We start from the raw sequence: 22114 nt of genomic DNA, 5'->3' as shown, positions 1-22114 counted from the left end.
TCAACATTGCCAAACTTAGAGGACAAGGCAAACAACCGGAAAAAACAGCACTTAAAAAGCTATTACACAAACACTAACAATTATTAGGATGAAATGGTAACAATAATAATAGCAAAACTATAAAATAATAGCACAAATAACGACAAGAATAACAACAAAATGAAACTTAGCGGAATGCGGCAACACTGCACCCTCAGGAGAACCTCTCCGTACAGCACGAGAGATGACACTGGCAACATTTCATGGGTGAGGTTGACGACCGGGACACACCTTCGTGTTCTATTGGGTGCTGCAACTGGTAAATCTAGGTCAAACTTCACAAGTCCTCACGACTACTTTAGGAGCTAATAATGGACCACTTAGTAATTAGTCCACCAGACACAGAGCATGATCTTGCGTGAGTGAAGAGGTGGTCTTGAATCGTGAGGCATAGAGTCACGTGATGAAAACAAAAGTCTGGTACACTTGGAAGTGTCATACTGGACCCATCTTAGGTCAGCCGTGATCATACTCGACCAAATATGAGTGTGTTGCTTTGCCGAGACAGCAACGACAAATATCTATCACTCGTTGCTTCTTGTTGGCTGCCGACAATATGTGGGAAATCTTAGTCATACAGCAAACAGCCACGAACAAAATGCTTTGATTGAATGGGCTGTGATGGTTGTACGTGCGTAAAATTCTAGTATTGACGCAGACCACTAAACTCTCATCACTTTTTCGGCGCGTTGTCATTTCGTTTCCTCTCTGTAAACGCTTCATTAGGTGGGACATCAAAAACAGCAAGAATATTTTTGTTTACCTTCTACGTCATTACTCTTTATGTTTGTTATTACTATTATTTTTCTTCTTTCCTAAATGTTGCTAATGTACAGCACAAGTATTATTTAGAGCTGAGATCTTTTGAGTGACGCAATCCAAATCCAGCAAAATTCCCGCCAAAATTATTTTGAATGCCTACCATTATATTTGACTACTTTGATGCTTCAAGAGTAGTATTGACCACGAGACGCAATTGAATTTTCGTGACGAAATACGAGATCATACAGAACTCTTTCAATAGAAACAGACAAGACTTTCCGAGACAAAACAGCATTTGAACGGCATGATTTTTTAGATAAAACCACCCTTAAACTAATCTCCTGGGCATCGGTATTCAAGAGTATTTGAAATAGTTTCTTTTTCTCGTTTTTTTTTTCTCTTTGTTTTAATTCATCCAGTCTGTAGGCAGTATCGCTTGAGCCTTCTAATTTACACAAACGAAATGCGTTTCCTAAATAATATTAAAACTATTTAAATTTTATAATACACTAGAAATGTTAAAGGCAAAACATCCCAATCAAGGAAAAGATGCAAAGAGGAATGGGTTTCGATACGATGTAATAAGATAAGTAATTAATGATAAATATTTAGCCCAAAACTGAAAACTAATTCAAAATGTCCATCATGAATTTAGAAGCTAAAATATAATGTTCTGTCTAGTTTATTATTAGTTTGTATCTTATCTTTTGCAGAAGTGGTATTGATGTGGAATACGAATTAAATTCACGAATTGTGACGGTAGAATTCAGCAAAGAAGGAAGAGAAATTGGGATAATCCCTGGCACCATTACAGTTACCATTGACTTTGATCACCATACGAAACATTATCTAGAGAAAGAATGGAACACTACTTGTGGAATCGCTAGCTTGGCAAAAGTTCCATATCAGTGGGATTTAAACATATGTGACCTGAAGTTCATCAATAATCATATAACGAGATGTGAGTGTGATAGACCTGGTGCATATGCCGTACTACTAACCACATATAGAGCGCCTGTAAGTCATGGAGTCGACATGTCGGTACATAACAGGTTACTGTGAAATTTCACTCATATTCCTCTTTAATTTCTAATCAGTCATATTTCTGTCACACATGATGTTTCTTCCCGTGAATTAGTTCGAATTCTTTCTTCAGAAGTAGCATGAAAGTTATTTTCTTTATATTTTTTGTTCAAATAGTACCTATGTTGCTGTTAAAAGAAATCTAACACCAATAAATATTATTTGCTAGTTAATAGTGCATATTTTTATATAACTAAGTAAATTATTGTTATTACTATCAAAAAATTAAATCAAGAATGTATGCTATATTATATGATGAAAATTTAAATAAGATTTATTATCAGTTAAGTAGATACAAACTTCAACAACAATTATAATTTGTCACTAAGCAGCATAATACAAAGTAACAAAAAAGTTCTTGCTGTTTTTGACGTTCTATGGATCATGCACTCACAGAAAGGAAATGAAATAACACACACATGCCTGCCAAGTGATCAGGAGTTAGTCTGATCATTGACCTCCAGTAATACAGGTATGTTGCAAACATACACCAGTCATAGCTCATTCAGTGTCGAAGAGAAATGGAGATGTCAAAGCAACTTGTTCGCGTATTTTTGTTGTATGATTTTTAAAGTGGGCCTGTCAGCTATTGCATCAAGTTGCCGCACATGCCAAGCATTTGAGGAGAACGCCATGAACGAACGCACTGGTAGGCATTGTTTTAAAAAATTCCGTTCGAGAGATGTGAGCCTTTTGAATGAACTTTGCAGTGGACGACCACAGGTGTAGGATGACGAGGCCCAGAAAGCAGCCATAGAGGTGGACAGTGGTCTAACGTGTGATGAACTTGCAGAAAGGTTCCATGTTTCCACCGAAATGGTCAGACTTCACCTGCATGGGATAGGGAACTCATATAAGCTAAGCAAGTATGTACCTCACACATTGTCGGCAGCCAACAAGGAACACGGTGACGGTTTGTTTGTCCTTGTTCATTCTGGATCTAAATATACCCATCTTTGATCGCTTGCTCACCGGTGACGAAAAGTTGGTTCTCTATGACACTCCTAAGCGTACCAGATATTTGTTGTCACCACGTGATCCTGTTCCTCACATGTCAAGAACAACTCTGCACCCGCGAAAGGTTATGCTCTTTGTGTGGTGGAATTGTCGGCAGTGGTACATTACGAGCTTCTTCCACCTAGTCAGGCCATCTGATGGCCTTTACTCTAAGCAGTTGCAAAGGGTGCTCCGTACACTGCGGCAGAAGGAACGGGCATTGATGAATCGCGATGGTGTGCTGTTCCTGCACGACAATGCTAAGCCACACGTGACAAAGAGGACCCCGGAGACCCTTCAGCAACTTGGCTGGGAGATATTCTGCTATGCAACGTATTCACCAAACCTTGTTCCAACAGATTACCACCTGTTTCATTCCCTCGACAACCACCTCCGTGGGAGATAACTCACAAATGATGGAGACCTATGGAACGCACTCCCGGATCTCTTTGCATCCACGACTGCCGAGTATTGTGCAGTTGCAGGAACGTTGGCAAAATGTGTTCGATGCGATGGAGATTACTTAGAAACCTAAAGGTTCGCACCGTCCACTGTATTGCTGTTTATCACTGCTCTAGAACTGCAAGAACTTTTTGGTTACCTTATATATAATCCATAGTATAAACATGCTAAAGTTGTTACCGTTTTTCTACAGACAGTGCACATTCTGACAAACTTTCTCACCAACCCACCGAAGCATACTATCATATCAACAATAATGTATTTCAACAGAATAGAAAACTTCTAAACTGCATCCGACTGGAATTGGAAGACATGTGTACATTTGAGCGTCATAAAACTTAGTTTTTATCTGAATTTTCTCGAAACCTTCACATGAGAGTTTATCTTTAAGCATATCACTTTGTTGAAGTCAATGTGAAATAGCGACTAATATATATATGTTTGACAGTATTTATTTCAACAGAAATAAAGTTTATGAGTTAATTATAATTTTTAGCTGTATATTATTAACCGTACTTTGTACTGTCGTCTTGCTAACGTTATTATGAAGAGGTTGATGAGGATATGGTTCTGTGGGGGAACGAACAGAATGGCAGGAGGACAAAATGGGAGGGGACGTAATGGGACCAAAGTATCAATTGGAAGATGGTTACAAAGAAATAAATTTAAGAAAAAGTTAAGATTTGGATAACTGATATTTACCCTCTTTTACGCTCTTGGTTCAATTTAGCCGTATTTATATGCTTTGGACATTTGAGGCAGAAATGACTAAATCGACAACCATTACCTACTAACAAGCACAATAGTTGAAACTTAAAAGTACGAGCCCTAGGAGTTATAATTTTTGCCAAATTAACTTCCTGCCATTCTGTCCTTCTGCCATTTCGTCCTCCTGCCATTTCGTCCGCTGCCATTTTGTCCTCCTGCCATTCCGTCCGTTGTCATTTTTTCCTCCTGACTTTCTTTCCTGCCATTTTGTCCCTGCCATTTTGTCCTCCTGCTATTCTGTCCTAAACTCAGTTCTGTATCATTTTATGTGACGTTATTTGTGTACAGCATGAATTTTTAGGTTTTCAAAAAATCGTTAGCTCGAAACTAGGTATGAGTCATATATCATTTCGATCCGTTCGGTGATATCCATCGATTTTATATGTGTCGTCTTTCAACATTTTTTCCCGTTAAACTAATAATGTAATAGAATTAGAATGGTAATAATAACAGAAGTGGATTTTCTGAAGAACCTAGGTGCAGGATACACATTGTGTTCTCCATTACAATTAAGTAATGTCAAAGATAAAGTATCACAGGTAGTCCCGTGCCAGAATTAGCACTAGGCTATGATTGGTTTCTTGTTTGCGCGTCAGGTGAAGAAATCGAAGATTAAGGACAAAGTCTCTTAAGTTAATGCATAAGGTCTGGTGAATAATAATGTCTAATAATTCTTTTTAAGAAATGGTATTCACCATTTGAGAAAATTGAAACATTCACATCTAATGTCTTATTGGTCTACCATGCAGGTGCGCAGCCAGCCACAGATGTTTGAGGATGCCATTAATATATTTCAGGTCATAAGTTGTGAAAAATTTTAAACCACTGTACATCAATAAAATTAGTAACATCTTTTTTTGCAAGTTAACCATCATTTACATTATATTCCTCCACCTAGCCCCATACTGTACTAGTACTAATAATAATATCTATTGATAGGTTGGATCCTCAGGGGAATCTTTGTGACCTTGGCAAATGGAAGTAAAGAATCATTGTTGGTAACCATCCTCATCAGAAAATATCAGAGTCAGCAAGATCTAACTATCCTCTTGCACTCAAATTCCAGCACGTAACTTACAAGAGATGTTCCTATTAAGCTAAGCAACCCAGTGGGAAGTTTGATAATTTCAGAGAAAAGCTGGGTTGACTAGTTAATTACCTCTGGGGGCTCTAATACTTACAACTTGGCAGTATCTCGACCGGTACGATGTTCCAAATATCCATTCTTTTTTTAAATTAATCAGTAAAACAATGAAGGAAAACTCAAACATCGAACACTGATTACAGCGATCCAGGAAACAAGATTTACGGATGAACAAGTCCTTGCACGAATTAAATCATCAAACTTGCTGTACGAATCATTCCTCATCTTAGCACGGAAGATTCTTGATTCAGTCAGGTATTTCAGAACTCCGAACAGTCGAATCGCGACTCTCTCCTACGAAAGCACAAACTTAAGTGTACATTATTATCAACGTCGTCCATGCGCCGATCAATCAAACGAACAAGAAAGCTCTAGAGCACTGATAAATTCTAGGAAGAACTAGAATATACTCTCTTCAGAATTCCAGACAACCACACTATTATTCTACTTGGGGACTTCAATGTCCTAGCTTGGCAAAGAAAGAAAGTTTAGAAACATCATTGAAAATTATCCGGCTCATCACAAAACAAATCGAAATATAGAGAAACTTGTAGAGCTATGAATGATATTCAATCCAATTATGAAGTCAATTGCATTCAAACATCTGCCAGAAAAACAAAAGACTTGGAAATCCTCGTACCCCAACTTGAGTGAGTTGTAGATTGATCACGTTGCAGTCACAGGGAAGGCTCAAAAGGAGAAAAAGAATGGCAAGGTTCTAAAAAACACATAGCTAGAACCGGACCACTATCTATCCAAGATCAAAGTCATTGATCTCAAGAAACGCCAATGGTTTCATTCCACACAGTTTGAAATATTTGACAGTGAAAAATTAAGATATAGTCAAGAACTCATAAGTTAAAATATTTTGATTTTGACAAGTAAACCTTACGTTTCGGTGAATCGAGTTGCTGACTGAGACACATATGAGAAAGTAGTACTAAATGTGTTGAGTTGAGTTGATTTTGAGTTTTACGTCCCGTTCAGCAGCGAGGCTATATGAGACGTGGACCTACTGATTAACGTGGAATCCGAACCACATGAGCTCCCGCGTACTAAATGTGGTAAGGATTTCAGTGAAGTTGTAGGTGCGAAGCTCCAGGGGTTTAGGAGATACAGCTACCAGAACATCACATGGAAGTACAGAATAGTCTTCATACAGTTGGAGGTAAAAGCTCTGTAAGACCTCTTGTAACGACGAAAGGTGAATAACAAATATATGGGTACATATTAGGACTAGGGGGAAGTCATATGGTTATAAAGCAAAAATGGTTATACCGTTGGATTTATGGTAAAATTTGCTATTAATAAGGTGTCACTGTTATGCGGTTTGTTTAAAACTTTTGTCTGATTCAAAATGGAGGATTTGAACATGGCCGCCATCAAAGCAACTCTTACCATAGACCTAATATTTATCCACCTGCTCTTTATTTAATTATTATCATTAACACAAAATTTACAAGGTGGGGTAAAGGACTAATACATATGCTGCAACAATATTTAATTTCTCTGTAACTTTTTACCAATTGCGCGTAAATCAAAATTAACGTCACCATTGTTCTTCTGATTAAATTTGCGCCTTAAATCATGTATCACATGACCCTATTCTTATTTTAAAAAGTTAACCTTAATTCAAAATGGCGGATTTCAAAATGGCCACCGTCAGGTATACCCTTACTATATGACTTTCCCCTAGTCCTAATATGTACCCATATATTTGTTATTCACCTTTTGTCGTTACAAGAGGTCTTACAGAGCTTTTACCTCCAACTGTATGAAGACTATTCTGTACTTCCATGTGATGTTCTGGTAGCTGTATCTCCTAAACCCCTGGAGCTTCGCACCTACAACTTCACTGAAATACTGACCACATTTAGTACTACTTTCGCATATGTGTCTTAGTCAGCAACTCGATTCACCCAAACGTAAGGTTTACTTGTGAGAACCCAGAACAACGCCCTGAACAAACAGGTAAGGAGATGACTCATTGAAGAAAACCAGGAAACATGCATGGTTGAATAACGAATGTGAGACAGTGGCACCGGTAAGATACAGAAAGTTGCCTGGCAGAGACAGTGGTTTCAGAATGAGAGAACTTGTCTGCAGAAATGAAACTCACAAAAGAATTAAATCAATTGAGCAAACTTCCTGAATGAGAGACGAGACACACTGCAAAAACCATCCACAACAGACATCACAAGTTTTCGGCAGACATCGGTTGGCGCGGATAGAGCCGGACTTCAAGATTGCAACATCTTAGCATCTACAGATCATTCAAACGTAAAATAAACAAGTATAATCCCCCAAGCTCACAATCCAAAGACTTCAATGGGAAACTAGTTCTCAATGACAAAAAATGCCAGATCATGGTGAATTAATTTGGATCTTTTTTAAATGCAAAGCTCTAAGATTTAGTTTCACATTTGAAGTGAATACACAAGTCTACCCTGATTCATCTACACCCACAAAAGAAATCAGGCACTGAGAAAAGGCACCAGGTGAACACACTATAATAGCCGAACTATGGAAGTATGCGGATAACAAGACTACAAGCTAACGACAGCATCCGTCTAACAGCATTTGGGATCCATCGAGAATGATGCCTGTCTTTGGTGCATGGTCATGGGTTCAATTCATGGTGGAAGAGTATTAAACATATTACTATGGTTCAGATTCCGCTTTAAACTCTAGATCTATGTCTCACATAGCCTCAGTGCTGAAAATGAATTGTTAACGTCAACGAAATAAACAAACCCTTCGCTATTTATTTATAAACTCAACTGTTTCTATTTTGCTTGTTCCGCACAAATATTTCTTCATGTGACATCGCCGGATAAATAGTTAATGGATACAAGACGGTGTATTGACTTCTTTATTTTTACAAACAAACGAGTTCTACTGTCCTTTTTTTTCTAATAGTGTAACAAAAATGTCAATGTAACAAGGTAGTTCAAAGTTACTTCTGATCAATATTCAGTAATAACTGGTTAATGATTATTTCATTATAAAGAGTTTAAAGATATCACTAATAGGGAAAAGACTTCAAGCTATTTGTTCTTATGCCAATGAACGAGAAAATATTCGTTCGAGCCAGTCATTTGAATGAGTCACTGTGGGTTGAGTTCGCATGCTGCATGACAATGCTCTACTCCACACGGCTTTAGTGCAAAATTAAGGCTGTAGAATGGGTGCTGAATATCGTCAAATCCACAGTTTTTTTTTTTTTTTTTTTTTTTTTTTTTTTTTTTTTTTTTTTTTACTGTAGCCTTGGCAACAAGAATTGTGGGCATTGTCATCCAGGATGTGAACTAAACGTACAGTGACTCATTCAAATGGCTGCTCGAAGGAATTGACGCAGCTTTTTTGAAAATATCCTTGTAAACAATTGAAATAAACTTAATGTATTTGTGTAAGAATTATATTATTTTTTAATTAAAATTTCTTTCATCTTTTCCTAACAGGTCGTATTAGGTACACCACTTAACTACCACATTGTAGTAGTTGTAGGATGTGCCTGTTGTTTGATTCAGACTGTTCTTACGTTGCTCCTGCTCTTACCATACTGGTGGCACCACCGCACGTGTCTCATATACCTCAAACTTCAGTGCTGCACTGCCACAACAGGTGCCATGGCGGTATTTCTTTATGCTGTCCGAGATTCAGTGCCTAAGGTATAGTGTACTCTGCTTGTTATACGTGATTTTACTTAATTTGTTGAAGAAAATTAAAAAAATACTTGTATATTATTAAAACGTTTTCAAAAAGTTATGGAAATCTTATGATTTTTTTTTTTTTTTTTTTTTTTGTGTGTGTGTGTCGCCATAGTTGCTGAATAAGAGAACAGCCATGGGTTATACGTTGCAACAGCGTGTATTCATTGCGACAAAGTGCCTCCGCACCAGCAGTTATATACTTGATCTAGAGAGCGTACACAGAGAAGAACGGAACATTTAATCTAGGTACACCTGCACATATTATGAGTCCTAAATATTCAGTGCAAGACTTTCGAACCAGACGGAGCTCTTTCATTTGCAGTGCACACAGGCCTTGAAATCGTCGAGCAGTCCAGTAACTGCTTCCTGAAGATATGGATCTCCGAGAAGACTATTGGCGTTGGTTCATGGGATCTGTAAAGCTAAAAGAGTATGAGCTCAATGATTGGTACTAGATTGATGAAGAACAGGGTTCCATCTGGATGGATACATTAATGCCCAAAGTTCTCGGATATGGACTAGTGACAGCTCACACATGCTGACAGCTCTGCATTCACTGAAAATTTGCGTTTGGTGTGCCATATCATGTAATAACGTGATCATTACATTCTTTGAACAGTTGACAGGTAGTGAAATGTTTTCTCATAAGGTTGCGTGACTTTTTGAATGTCCTGCACTAATCAAAGAATGCAAAATTGATTCATTGTTGGATAATGTTCATATAAATACAGTAAAAACTCGTTAATCTACTCGGTACTCCGAATATTGCGCTACTCCGAACGCCTTCAGTCGTCGTCTGAACATACGTACTGTATTTTTAGATTAAAAAAGCAGGTCAAAAAACGATTACTTTTTCAAATGTTTTTTGTTTACATAAAGTTACTGTACTGTAGTATTTAAAGTTTCATTTTGTAGTAGGTCTTTATTGTGTATTTTTTAATTTATTGTATGTACATACATATTGTCAGTAAATTTATGCATGTAAACCTATTTTAAGCTTGTTTCGGAAGATTTTTTAAGCACACCTTAGTAATCCGAACTTTTTGATAATCAGAACAGCTCAAGCAAACTAATATTCGGATTAACGAGGTGAAACTGTATATAAAGCAACCCTGACTGCTGCATTAAGTTGCAAAATTTGCAACTGCCTTTTATTTATTTATTTTTACTTCAAACAATATCAAATGCGTGCAGTCATTTTAAGGGATTTCCAAAAGATGGCGAAACTAGTTCTATTTCACATCAGGGATACTGTTGCTAACTTCATGCTAAAGGACCAACAAGTGGCGTTAGTTGTCAGAATGTGCTAGTTTGCGGAGATGTAAAAGACATGTTTTTCAGCATTGAATATGTCAACTTTTGCACCCACAAAATGCATTTAGTAGAAAGCTTTGGTTTATTGCTTCCATTTGAAGAAAAGTGCTGTTTGAAGTCAACGAATGCTATCGGAAACTTATGGTGATTATGCTACATCAATTGCAATATGTGAGTACTTGTTTTGATGTGATATTGACAACGAAGATAAGAAATGTCCAGGCCAGCTGGAAAAGTTTGAAGATGGAAGCTGAACTGAATGAAGACTCGAGTCAAACGCAAGCAGAACTTACAACATCATTAAATGTTAATCGATCAACGATTCCCAGAAACTTAAAGACCATTGGAATTATTCACAAGCAAGGAAATTGGGTGTCGTATGAGTTGAAGCCTAGCAACGCCGAAAGGCGCTAACGACCTTTGAAGTGTTGCTTCAAAGACAAAGAAAAAAAAATTTTGCATCTCACTATAATGAGTGATAAAAAATGGAAACGCTACGATAATTTGAAGCACAAAAAATCAGGATGCAGGCCAGGCGAAGCAGTAACATCGAAGGCAAAGAAAAATATTCATGGGGCCAAGGTCATGCTTTGTATTTGGTGGGATCATCTGGGTGTAGTGTACTTTTAGCTACTTCAGCCCAACGAAACCATTAATGAAAAACGACACCAACAACAGTTGATACAATTGAGCCGTACATTGGGGTAGAAACGCCAGATTACGTGAAAAGACGCAACAAAGTAATCTTCCAACATGACAAAGACCATCCTCATGTTGTGAAATCAATCAAGGAAACATTAGAAGCACATAACTGGGATATTCTACCACACCGGTTACATTTGCCGGTTATTGATCCTTCCCATTACCCTTATTTCGATCGATGACTCATGAATTGTCTGAGCAACGCTTTCATTGTTATGAGGATACCAAAAAATTGGTCGATTCGTGGATAACTTCTGAAGCTTTGTTGTTTTTTCAACTTTGAACCCATCCAGAAACATGGGGGAAAGCAGTGGGTAACTATGGACAACACTTTGAATGATCAATTTGTAACCATTGTTTCATAATACAATCGTTTTGTTACCAACAAATCCCTTACAGTTAATAAACTCTCCTAATATTTTGCAAGTATTAAAGCAAAGTCTGAATAAATAAATGCTTTGCTCCCCCAGCGTAAGAAAAAATAATGGGAGCTCCCTCGTGCCTACATGGTTAGCATACACGTCGTAGGCGCAGGAGACGTAGGATCAATTCCGGGGGACTCATGGTTCACATCCCACGTTAAGTTGTAGATCCACATCTTTTACAGCCTCAGTGCTAAGAGGGATATTAAATTACAATCCGAGCACTGACCCAAGTACGCTCGCAGTTGCTGAGCGCTGGAACTACATCCAATAACATTCAGCATATGGCAGAGGGAGCTTCTATTTATTAACACGGGAAACGTATACTTGATTCTCATATTGTCATCAAATGGTTGCGACGGTCACTTGACGGTCTGCTTTTATTAATATAATAGTTATGAAATTGTCTATTTAGCATTGCTTCACTAAATTTCTTTTTTATACCTCGTTAGCATCTGACGGAAGTGAGAAAAAGAAGAGCGAATGGTTGACAAAACACAAACGGGTTTCGCAAAAGAAAACTTTAAATCTGGATAAATACACACGAATTATTTAAATATAATTAATGATTTTACCTTTCTCTTGTTTCTAAATGAAGTTGATCCAATGCGAAGGAAACAAGTTGGCCAAGCATTTTCGCCGATCCCAAGCGTTTCATGTACGCGCGCTACCCTTGCCAGCTGCTTTAAGTTGGTCATGTAAAATGTACAGAAAAAATTGGGCAAGTCTTTCATTTGCCCACTTGGTGTCAAGAACAGAACCCAATCAACCCCTGCGGAGCTTCTAACCCGTTCCTACTACTACTTTTACTACTACTGCTATTTCTATAAATACTAATATCTTTACTACTACTACTATTACTTTTACTACTTCTTCTTCTTTTACTACTACTACTACTACTACTACTTATAGTATGGATCCGTATAGTAAAACTGCACGCTTATTTTAATGAAAAAAGTGTTATGAAAATTTAAAAAAATAAAATAAAAATTTTCCTTGGGTTGGGTTTGAACCTATGCCAAAAGTAACTTCCATTACTAGCCCATTACCAAAAGTAACTTCATTACTAGCTACGAGGGCCGACAGTAGCTAGCGTTTGCTTTGTGCTATGTGTTTGTCATGACTTTTGATGTCCTATCTGTATCAATAGGCCAATAAGATCAGAGGATACCCGAAATACTTGGGATCCACAAATATGCGTCGACCAACTCTACTATTGTTGTTCAGTAGGTACAATGAAAACTGTTTTCAGTTGAATCGAATCTATGTACAATGTTGCCCATTCTCGAAAAAAGAATGTTGCCTATTCTCACTGTTGGAAATTAAAATTCATAAGAAAGTTTTATAACTAAAATTTACCGGAATAACCGTTAAATTAGAAAACAGAAATATACGTGCATACGCAGACGCTCAAAGAAAGCTTGAGCAGTTATCTGCCTCATAGTAAATGCATGGATAATGTAATCTGACAATGAGATTGGTTATGATACTGGCGTATAAAATAGGCCGACTATATTTAAAATGATTTAAAATTGTAGACAAGAGCGCCGATCCTGAGGGGCCAAGGGGGCCCGGGCACCAATGCTCATGTGGGCCCCATATATTTTTTATGAATGTGTATTTTTATTGTTATATGTACTGTACTGTTATATGTATTTTATATGAATATACAATATTTGGCATAATTTGAATTCAATTTGTCTTAAAATCCTCACATATGCCTTCTTAGAACCTTGTTTGCAACATCTGAACCCTACCCTCTCAAAGTTACAGGGAAATCGGCGCCCTTGATTCTAGTAGTCTGGGAGCAGTCAGGGAGCAGGGGTAGTCAGCAAGCCCTCTGGCGTCGTCACTGTTTAATAGTGTTTATAGAATGAAAACTAATACTATTCATTATACCAAAGAGAACATTCTAAGTATTCTATTCTTTCATTTTGTTTTCCTAGGCATCATATTCATACATATCAACAAGTTTAGAAGCTTTTCTACTGGTTGGAATGTCATCACATATAAGTAAGCTTCTAATCGTATACACTGAGATTGCTCCCATTACTAACATTCGACATCTTAAAGAAACAGTGGTCAGTATAATCACAGGTAAGTAACCTCTCATGTATCTATTTATCATAGAACCTACATGAGTACTACAAATGCTTGATAATTATTAGGGAACAAGCATACAATGACCCATAACGTTTGTTCTCATAGCTCCGTGTCTATGTGTTCTTATACATATGCCAACAGGGGAACCAGTATAATTATCACTCCAGTTCGTTTATGTATTATTAATATATTTTAATTTTATAACTAATCACTATAGGAAAATTGCATACCTTAGGCAAAGAATAGTATTTTAAATCAATATATTTAAAATTATATATATTTCACCACCAATTGAAAGTATATTAGCACATAATGGCGTCATTGTTCATCTATATCCTTTTCTTCTTCCTCTTCTTCTTCTTACTTGTATTTTTCATCGTTGCCAATAGCAGAAATTATACAATATCATTCGTTGTGCTCGTTGTACATATATCGTTGTACCAGTTACAGAGACACTGGAGAGTAAGGACACCAACTGCCGTATGGATTGGCCAGTATACTTCTCAGTACTTTAATACCTCAGATATTCTCGGAAGACGAGTTGCACAGAAGAATACAATACCCCAGACTTTCCACGCTGATAGAAGTATCCTTAAGGAAGGACAACATAATCCTGCCTCTCCTGAATAGTCTCATTGACATAGATATCATGAGTGCTACTACACAACACAATCCGATTTGGCTGTTTTTGGCTGGGACATACCCTATCCTCTAGATCTTCATTATCACTTATGGTTGGTATTTTGATTTCAGGGATCTATTAATTCCTTTATATTTCAGTATTCGCTGTTCTTTAACTTCATTCTCCACTCATTGATCCTTAAAGGAGGATGTTGGGTTAGGTCCATCAAGCTCGGCGTGCCCCAGTCTTCGGCGAGCGTACCTTAGGTGGCGCATATGTCATCTAATTTCCTACTGGTCGAGACGACTCTCCTAGTGATCAAGGAGTCTTCCAGTATAAGCAGTGGTGGTACCTGAGTTTTTATAAGACAAGTTCACCTCCACCTTGGAGTAGGAACTCCAAGTTACCAATCCCACGGTATTACCACAGTCCAACCCAAACCAGAAACCTTGGTCTGATCCAAGAGGGCTTGGATGTTGGCCCTACCTACCTCTTGTCGTTTAACTTGCTCCAACAGGTACCGCGCATGCATCCAACCAACCACCTCCTCGACTCAAGGATATGCATTACTAACCCGTTTGGGAGGTATCCTGAAGGCTTCCACTTCCTCAATAGGGGCGTTTGAGATACCTTTAGATATAGTGAGCGACAAAGGTCCCGAACTACTTCTGTTTATATGTGAAGTACCACGAATTGTGTTGCCTAGGACACGAATCACTCGCCCGTTGTCAACAATATGCCAAACAGAAGTCCAGAATAATGTGCTGTCCGAGATGGCTATACGACTTACTGATGTTATTAGAATTATAGGTACTTATGGCCAGTTGCATTTCATGTCCTCCATATTGCTTTGCATTTATTTTTACTTTATGACATCCTATTTCTTTGAAAGCCTGGAGTGGGAAATATGAGCCACCTTGTATTAAATTACTCGGTACAACCAGGAAACCACTGTACAAAACATTTGACAACATCTGGTTTGGGCCGTCGTAATGATCAATAGAGGTAGCGAGTTGCAGCTGTTGAAACGAGGATGTGTGGCAAGTAAAATATACTGTAAAGATATCGTACTTCATGTTACCCTTTACCGTGGAGCTGAGAGTTCGAATTTGATTCTTACGGATGACAACGTTTGTCCATATCAGACAGTAGCTGTGTCAACCTCCTTGAATAAGAGAATGTTACCTAATGGAATGACTCGTCTACACCTCAGATTTCACCCCGGTAGAGTATGTTTGGGATGCTCTAAGGAGAGGTGTTGCCAAAAGGAGGCTCCCATCACAAAGGGTAGACTGGAGTACTAAGGATCTTTTAGGATGAGTGGCATACACTACCCAAAGAATTGCTTGCTGAATTGGTTTTCAGTATGCATATCAGTGTCAGTTATGCATATCTGTGAGAGGAGGGCATATTCCATACTGGTTTATTTGTGCAGTTACCATTGTGTATTTTATTATTATTATTTAGACATATGTCGTTAGTGGATGAACCTACTTTTCAAGTCAATGTGTCAATCTGTTGCAGTACTAGACTGTCAGTGGTTCTATAATATTTTGTGTTTCATCGTGTTTTAGTATCTCTACATAAACAACACTAATTAGACCTCCATTGGAGGACATGTCAATCTATTGACGGAAAGAGAGAGAGACCTGTATTCTGGAAATCTGAGGTGCTTACGGGCAACGTGGAGATACAAACTACACACTTGCTTGATATCCACTTCATTTAGGACAACAGGAACTAGTGCTTTCAAGCTAGGTTAAATCTGCCTTTAACGAGATTCAAACCTGGATCATAAGGTTGTCATATTGACACCTTACTTGAGTATGAGTCCCGATAAGGGTATAGGTTATTTGGATCTCACGTTTAACTCTAGATATAAATTTTATTTGTCACACTGCTAAGAAAGGACTTTTAAATTTCAAATAATCTACTCGATTAAATCAAGTACAGATTTTCTTCTTAAAATCGAAACAAGGTTTTAGAGGGCACCGTGGTTCAGTGATAAAGGGCACGGTGGCTCATATGTAGAGCGCTCATCACTGTGCAAGTCACCCCTGGTTCGAATCCAGACCTTGTAAGTTTGTGGTGGACAAACACTATGTCTGTGGGTATTCTCAGGATTCTGCCCTTACCTCTTACATTCTTATTCCACTAATTGTTTCATAATAATTCACGTTCATTAGTCATTCGTCTTCTTGAGCCTAAAAGGTATTTCGTGAGTTGTCAAGTAATAAAATTGATGTTTTTGGAGAAGACCTCTACTTACAACTAAAAATATTTTTGAAAGTATGTATCTTGTAATTGAAAATTTGCATTTAATACAATAGTTTGCTGTTGAATAGTAAAAAAAATGCACAGTCCCGTCTAATAGTTTTTGAATACGAATTATTTTAAACATTCATAGAGCGATTGTTAATATTAAGAAGCTTGTTTTCTTTTATCTTCTGCATTCCTTCATAATAAAATATTGTTACTACGGCTGTGAGTAGAAACCCTTTAAAAGAAGGATCAGTGGCAAGTTACTTGAACAAGACTGTAGATCAAAAATCGTAATTTCGTTGCAGGGGTTCCAGTTTTGGCTGTATTCTGCAACCATTTAGCTCATCATTCAACTGGATGGAACTTAAAATCCTGGTGGCTACTGTGTGGCACGATGATCTTCAATATCTTTGTGGCATCTGCAGCAATAATGATTGTTATGTTTGGATTTTTGTATTATAGTGTGATGCAGAAATTAAAATTATTAGCCACTATGAATATAGGAAAAAGCAAAGTCATTGGGAAAAGGTAATAACATTTTTAGTTGCCATTTACTTTCTGTTTCCAAGTAGTATTTGAGTCACTATGATGAGTATGTGTTCACTCTTAGAAGACAAAGAATTCATACATTTTTTATTAATGGTGTATTTTTATGCACAAAGTCAATCAATAAGTAAACAGTCTGTTCCAGCAGAATGTCTGATCAATTGATATTGACAACGGACAACATACTATTAAGAGTCATAAAAATTCGTTTCTCTCTATTTTTTAAAATACTGCGCATAAGAATAAGTTCTCAAATACTCATTTGGTCCATTTTAATGTAATCTATTAATATACAGGGTGTTCCAAAACAACACCGACAACGTTTGGGAGGTGATTCCTGACACCAAGATAAGACGAAAAGTATAGACGAACCTGCGTGCACAAATGCTTCCTTTCGGAGTTATACTATGGTACTCAGGCAACGATTTTTGTAGAGGGTGTTTGGCTACTGGCATATAAGTTGAAGTACTCACAAACTACCTTTATAAAAATTGTTATGAAACTCCCGCAGGATTCTGAAACATGTATTTTTGGATAGGGCACACACTAGTTCTTATGTGAAGTCTTGACCCCACTACGATAGGTTCTATAGTTTTGGAGCTATGGACATTTAAACTTTATTTACGGGTTGTTTTCAAACACCCTGTATAGCGAAGAAGGAGCAAATGAAACTCGTTCGGAGCCCATACATTCACTATCAGTAGATATATTGTTATGAAACGTATCCAGGAGAAACACGCATGCATGGTACTGTGTCACGGTACTTGACTTAAGTGATTCCCGTAGGCGTTCCGGATTTGTCTTACTGTACCACTATCCGACGAATTCCGTTCAGGTAGAAATCAGTCAGTTGTTAGAGAATCACTCATTAACTGCATCCTAAACCATAGCTCACTTTGTAACCGACTGTTCTTTAGTGTTTTCTTCAGTGGAACGAACACGCACGGTGACATGTCCGGGCTGTGCAATGGGTGACGCAACACCTTTCGTTTGAACTGTTGGAATGAGTCCTGTACCTAGCCTGCAACATGAGGACAAGGTGTAACATTAGAATTCCAAATTATTTGCGTTTGGTAAACGCAATATAGTAGGTCTGGCATTGAAGTACTCTTCTGGAATGTTGAAATCGATTAGTAATAGTCCTTGGCAGTCAAAAAACATTGTCGCTATGACTGCTAGCCGACACCTTGGACTTGAAGTTGTTGAGGCGTGATGACGACGAATGTTTCCACTGAATACTGGTGGATTTGGAATTCGATTTAAAGTGATAGAAGCATGTTTCATCCACTGTCACAGACAGGATAAAGAAAGTCATTTCCCTCTGTGTGGTAATGCATCAAATCTTGGAGAAACGAGTCCACAGATCTTTCTTTTGTTTCTCTGTAGCGTCCGTGACACCCACTGTGGACACTGTTGTATCAGAGGTTCTGAATTATTCTTTGTGCTGTTTCTGAGCTCATTCTCAGTTCCATTGCTATTGTCAAAATTCACGGTCTATGGTTGCGAACACACTCATTGCAGTACGGTAGTCATCTGTGACAACAACATGGGCCCGGCCAGGACAGGGAAGAACGCTCATTGTCGTTCAACCTTAGCGAGACATTCGTTCCCAACGGTTGTCTTCGATACATATGTATTTCCTTCATCCAATGGAAGACTTCAACCAGTTGAGTCCCTCTGCATCCAAAAACTGGATGATCGCTCGCTGATTCGACTTGGATGGACTTTTGATGGTGAATGGCATGATTCAAACCTTATTACTGCAAAGGAAACGTTACTATATTAATGCCACATGTATATATACTACTACATACCACTACATAATACTATGCTATGTCACCAACCGTTCCTATCAGGGGTGATGAATGGGTTTCGTTTGTCCATCCATATAAAGTACTAGCATCAATTACCCGCTTTGCTGGCTTAAATTAAGAAAAGACAGTAATATGTTCCGTTAGTAGGTCACTTTTTACTATTACTAAAGCGCTCTTTGGTATCGGTCATTTTCGATGATTTTTATATATCCCCCTCCCCTCTCCATGTTGCGGGGCACGGCATCGAAAGTGTCATTGTTCATCTCAGCGACCCCGAAAACTATGAATTTGACATTGATATTCTTCATTTCGATCATTTTTATATCTCCCCCTCCTCTTCCTCTCCCCCAAGTTGCGGGGCTGAATTTGGATTTAAACGGCATCAGAAGTGTCACCGTTCATCTCAGACAGTGGCGGCGATTGGACGTTAAAAGTGGAGGGGCAAGACATGATCTGAATATTTGCATGTCAACGTTAGTTTACCTGGTTGATGCTAACACTTTGTTTGACGAAAGGTTGTATAACTAATAGGATACTATCTTATTCAGTTAAAATACCGTATATCATGTTTCATATTTTGTTAAGTAAATTGACAAGAGCAACGGAAGTAGGTACTAGCAACGTGTAAGAAGTGTAAGAAGAGATTTCCTGCTCATGAATATCTTAAAATTCTGTCTGGAAAATTTTGTGATCAGATTATTTAATAACAACTTAGCAAAACAAATAAATAAAAAGGATAATATTAATCATAGCAATGAATAATGAGGCTCGTTTTGCAAAAGTTACATTGAAACCGGGGATTAATGAAAACTTATATTTTTAATTCCACACATGCTATTAAATGTATGTTATTACTCTTAGAAAGACAGTAAATACTATGAGCAATGCTACGACATTTTAAAAAAGTACTTTTGCAGCTTCCCGAAACATGTTCGTTGCCATTAGGTACAGTTTTCACTTTCTTGGAGTACATCTAAACTCAACAATACTTAGTTAGAATCACTTCACACTCCAGTTATACAAAATAATTCTGAAACCTAGAATTATGTTGAATTCACTAAATTTAATTGTATATACACTAGTACACCCCTAAACACACCACTTCACTCGTATATTACACTGTAAAACAATGGAAAAGGTAGTTGTTTCTTATTACTCCTTTTTTCTAATAGCAAGGAATATTGATAAAAAAACAAAGTCATTTTAGGAACTGTCAATTTTTATGCAATTAACGAATAACTTGCGAAATACTTTTTTTTTTTTTTTTTTTTTTGAAGTGTTATCTCAACTAGTTTCAAAGCGGCTGACTAACATTATACGAAGAAACGAAAGTACACTGGAATTATTGCACTCCAATAGGTTAAATTTTGGACTATTTTCCGTGGCAATTAAAACACCCTGTAGCTTTCTTAATACCACCAGAAGAGAAATAACCAATATGTTTCACGCAACGGCAAACATATGGCACCATTCTTTTCTATGAACCAATAATATATACAATAACTTTACATTTCCAAATGAAACTATATACATCAATGGGTCACTTAAAAAAAGGGGGGCAACTGCCCCCCTTTGCCCCCCCTAATCGCCGCCCATGATCTCACAGACCCCGAAAACTATGGATTCGACACTAATATTGGTCATTTTCGATCACTTTTAAATATATCTCCCCTCCCCCATCTTTAAATTACACCGTCAAAGTGATATGAGAAAATCCATCTCAGGTTTAAACTTCATCTATGTTGTAAATTTGATCGAGATCGGTCTGGTGGTTCAAGAGTTATTAACTTATATATATATATATATATATATATATATATATATATATATATATATATATATATATATATATATATATATATATATATATATATATATCCCTATCCCCCCTAAGTTCTATCGTCAAAATGAATAGATAGATACCATCCCAGGCTCGAACGTCATCTATGTTGAAAATTTGATCGAGATCGGTTGTATGGTTTGAGTTAAGTTTTATTTATTTTTATATATAAATGTCCTCTCCCCTCCCCCTCCCCTAGGCTCTACCGTCAAAGTAAAAATATTTTTAAAAATTCCAGACCGAAAAATCATCTATGTTGAAAATTTGATCGAGATCGGTTGGGTGTTTCAAGAGTTATTAAGTTTTATTTATTTTTATAGATCTCCCCTCCCCTCCCCCTAAGTTCTATCGTAAAACTGATATGATAAAAAACACCCCAGATCAACTATGTTGAAAATTTTGTTAAGATCGGCCGGGTGGTTTAAGCGTGATGGAATCACTTTTATTTTTATTTTTACCCCTTCCCCTACGTTGCATCGTAAAAGTGAAATGAAGGAAACACCCCCGGCCCGAACCTGAAAGTTTGATCGAGATCGGTCGGATGGTTCAAAAGTACTTAAGTTTTATTTGCTTTTGTATATTTCCCCTCCCCCTCCCCTAAGATCTACCGTCAAAGTGAAATGATAAAAGCTTTCCAGGTTCGAACCTCATCTATGTTAAAATTTGATTGAGATCGATTGGGTGGTTCAAGAGTTATTACCTCGCGAACATAGTCGCTTTTATTTTTATATATATTGATTTTAGTATATCTCCCCCTCCCTCCTCTCCCCTACGTTGCTCCGCCAAAGTGAAATGATAAAAACACCCCAGACACTAACCTCATCTATGTTGAAAATTTGATCGAGATTGGTCGTTTAGTTTAAGAGTTATTAAATTTTTATTTATCTTTTCATAACTCCCCCTCCTCTCCCTCCCCTAAGCTCTACCATCAAAGAGAATAGCTAAGAACTTTCCCAGGCCAGAACCACAACTACGTCAGAAATTTGATCGAAATCGGTAGGACGGTTCAAGAGATTAAGAGTCACAAACATATACAGTTTCAATTTTATAATATATATTTAACTAGGCAACGCTAACGGAAACGTTCAAGCATACCGAACTTCAAGTTTGTATTGCTATTCCTAGTACTTAAAATATGAGATTATAGGTCCAAGAGAAGGCCCATTTAAATAACATGGGGAAATTCTTCATCTTCCCTTTAGACCTCCTAAAAATTAAAAATATTAACTTTTGGCAATTTTTCTGTGGGTTAGTACTGGAAAGCTACAATCATGCTAAATTTCCAACTTTCCATGGCAACCGGAAGTACCCCTTTATTTTATGTCAGCTTGTTTAATTTTATATATAGTTAGGATTTTGGGTTATGTATCATGGCCTATATTCTGTATACTATCACCTTACCAGTGTCATAATGAAATCCTTGCATACTTCAATTTCAGTTCTACCTCAATAATTGGAGTAGTTGTTGTTCAGCGCTACGAAACATCACGAAAAAAATCGTTTTCTCGAAAACTACAATTAG

General features: G+C 37.4%; 1 protein-coding gene across 4 annotated transcripts in view; it reads left to right on the top strand.

Moving 5' to 3' along the window:
- Positions 1–22114, top strand: part of LOC145676051 (uncharacterized) — a 554345-nt gene that overhangs the window by 514060 nt on the left and 18171 nt on the right. For all 4 annotated transcript variants that reach the window (XM_081746908.1, XM_081746905.1, XM_081746907.1 and 1 more), the window contains 4 exons: positions 1515–1818; positions 8716–8925; positions 13352–13502; positions 16698–16920. In XM_081746908.1, the coding sequence (XP_081603034.1) occupies positions 1515–1818; positions 8716–8925; positions 13352–13502; positions 16698–16920 (888 nt within the window). The remainder of the gene's footprint in view (positions 1–1514; positions 1819–8715; positions 8926–13351; positions 13503–16697; positions 16921–22114) is intronic.

This window comes from Thermobia domestica, chromosome 18 (genome assembly GCF_964235325.1).
Source record: "Thermobia domestica chromosome 18, izTheDome1.hap1.1, whole genome shotgun sequence".
NCBI lineage: Eukaryota > Metazoa > Arthropoda > Insecta > Zygentoma > Lepismatidae > Thermobia > Thermobia domestica.
The sequence above is the reverse complement of the archived record's forward strand: the minus strand, read 5'-3'. Positions and strand labels throughout refer to the sequence as shown.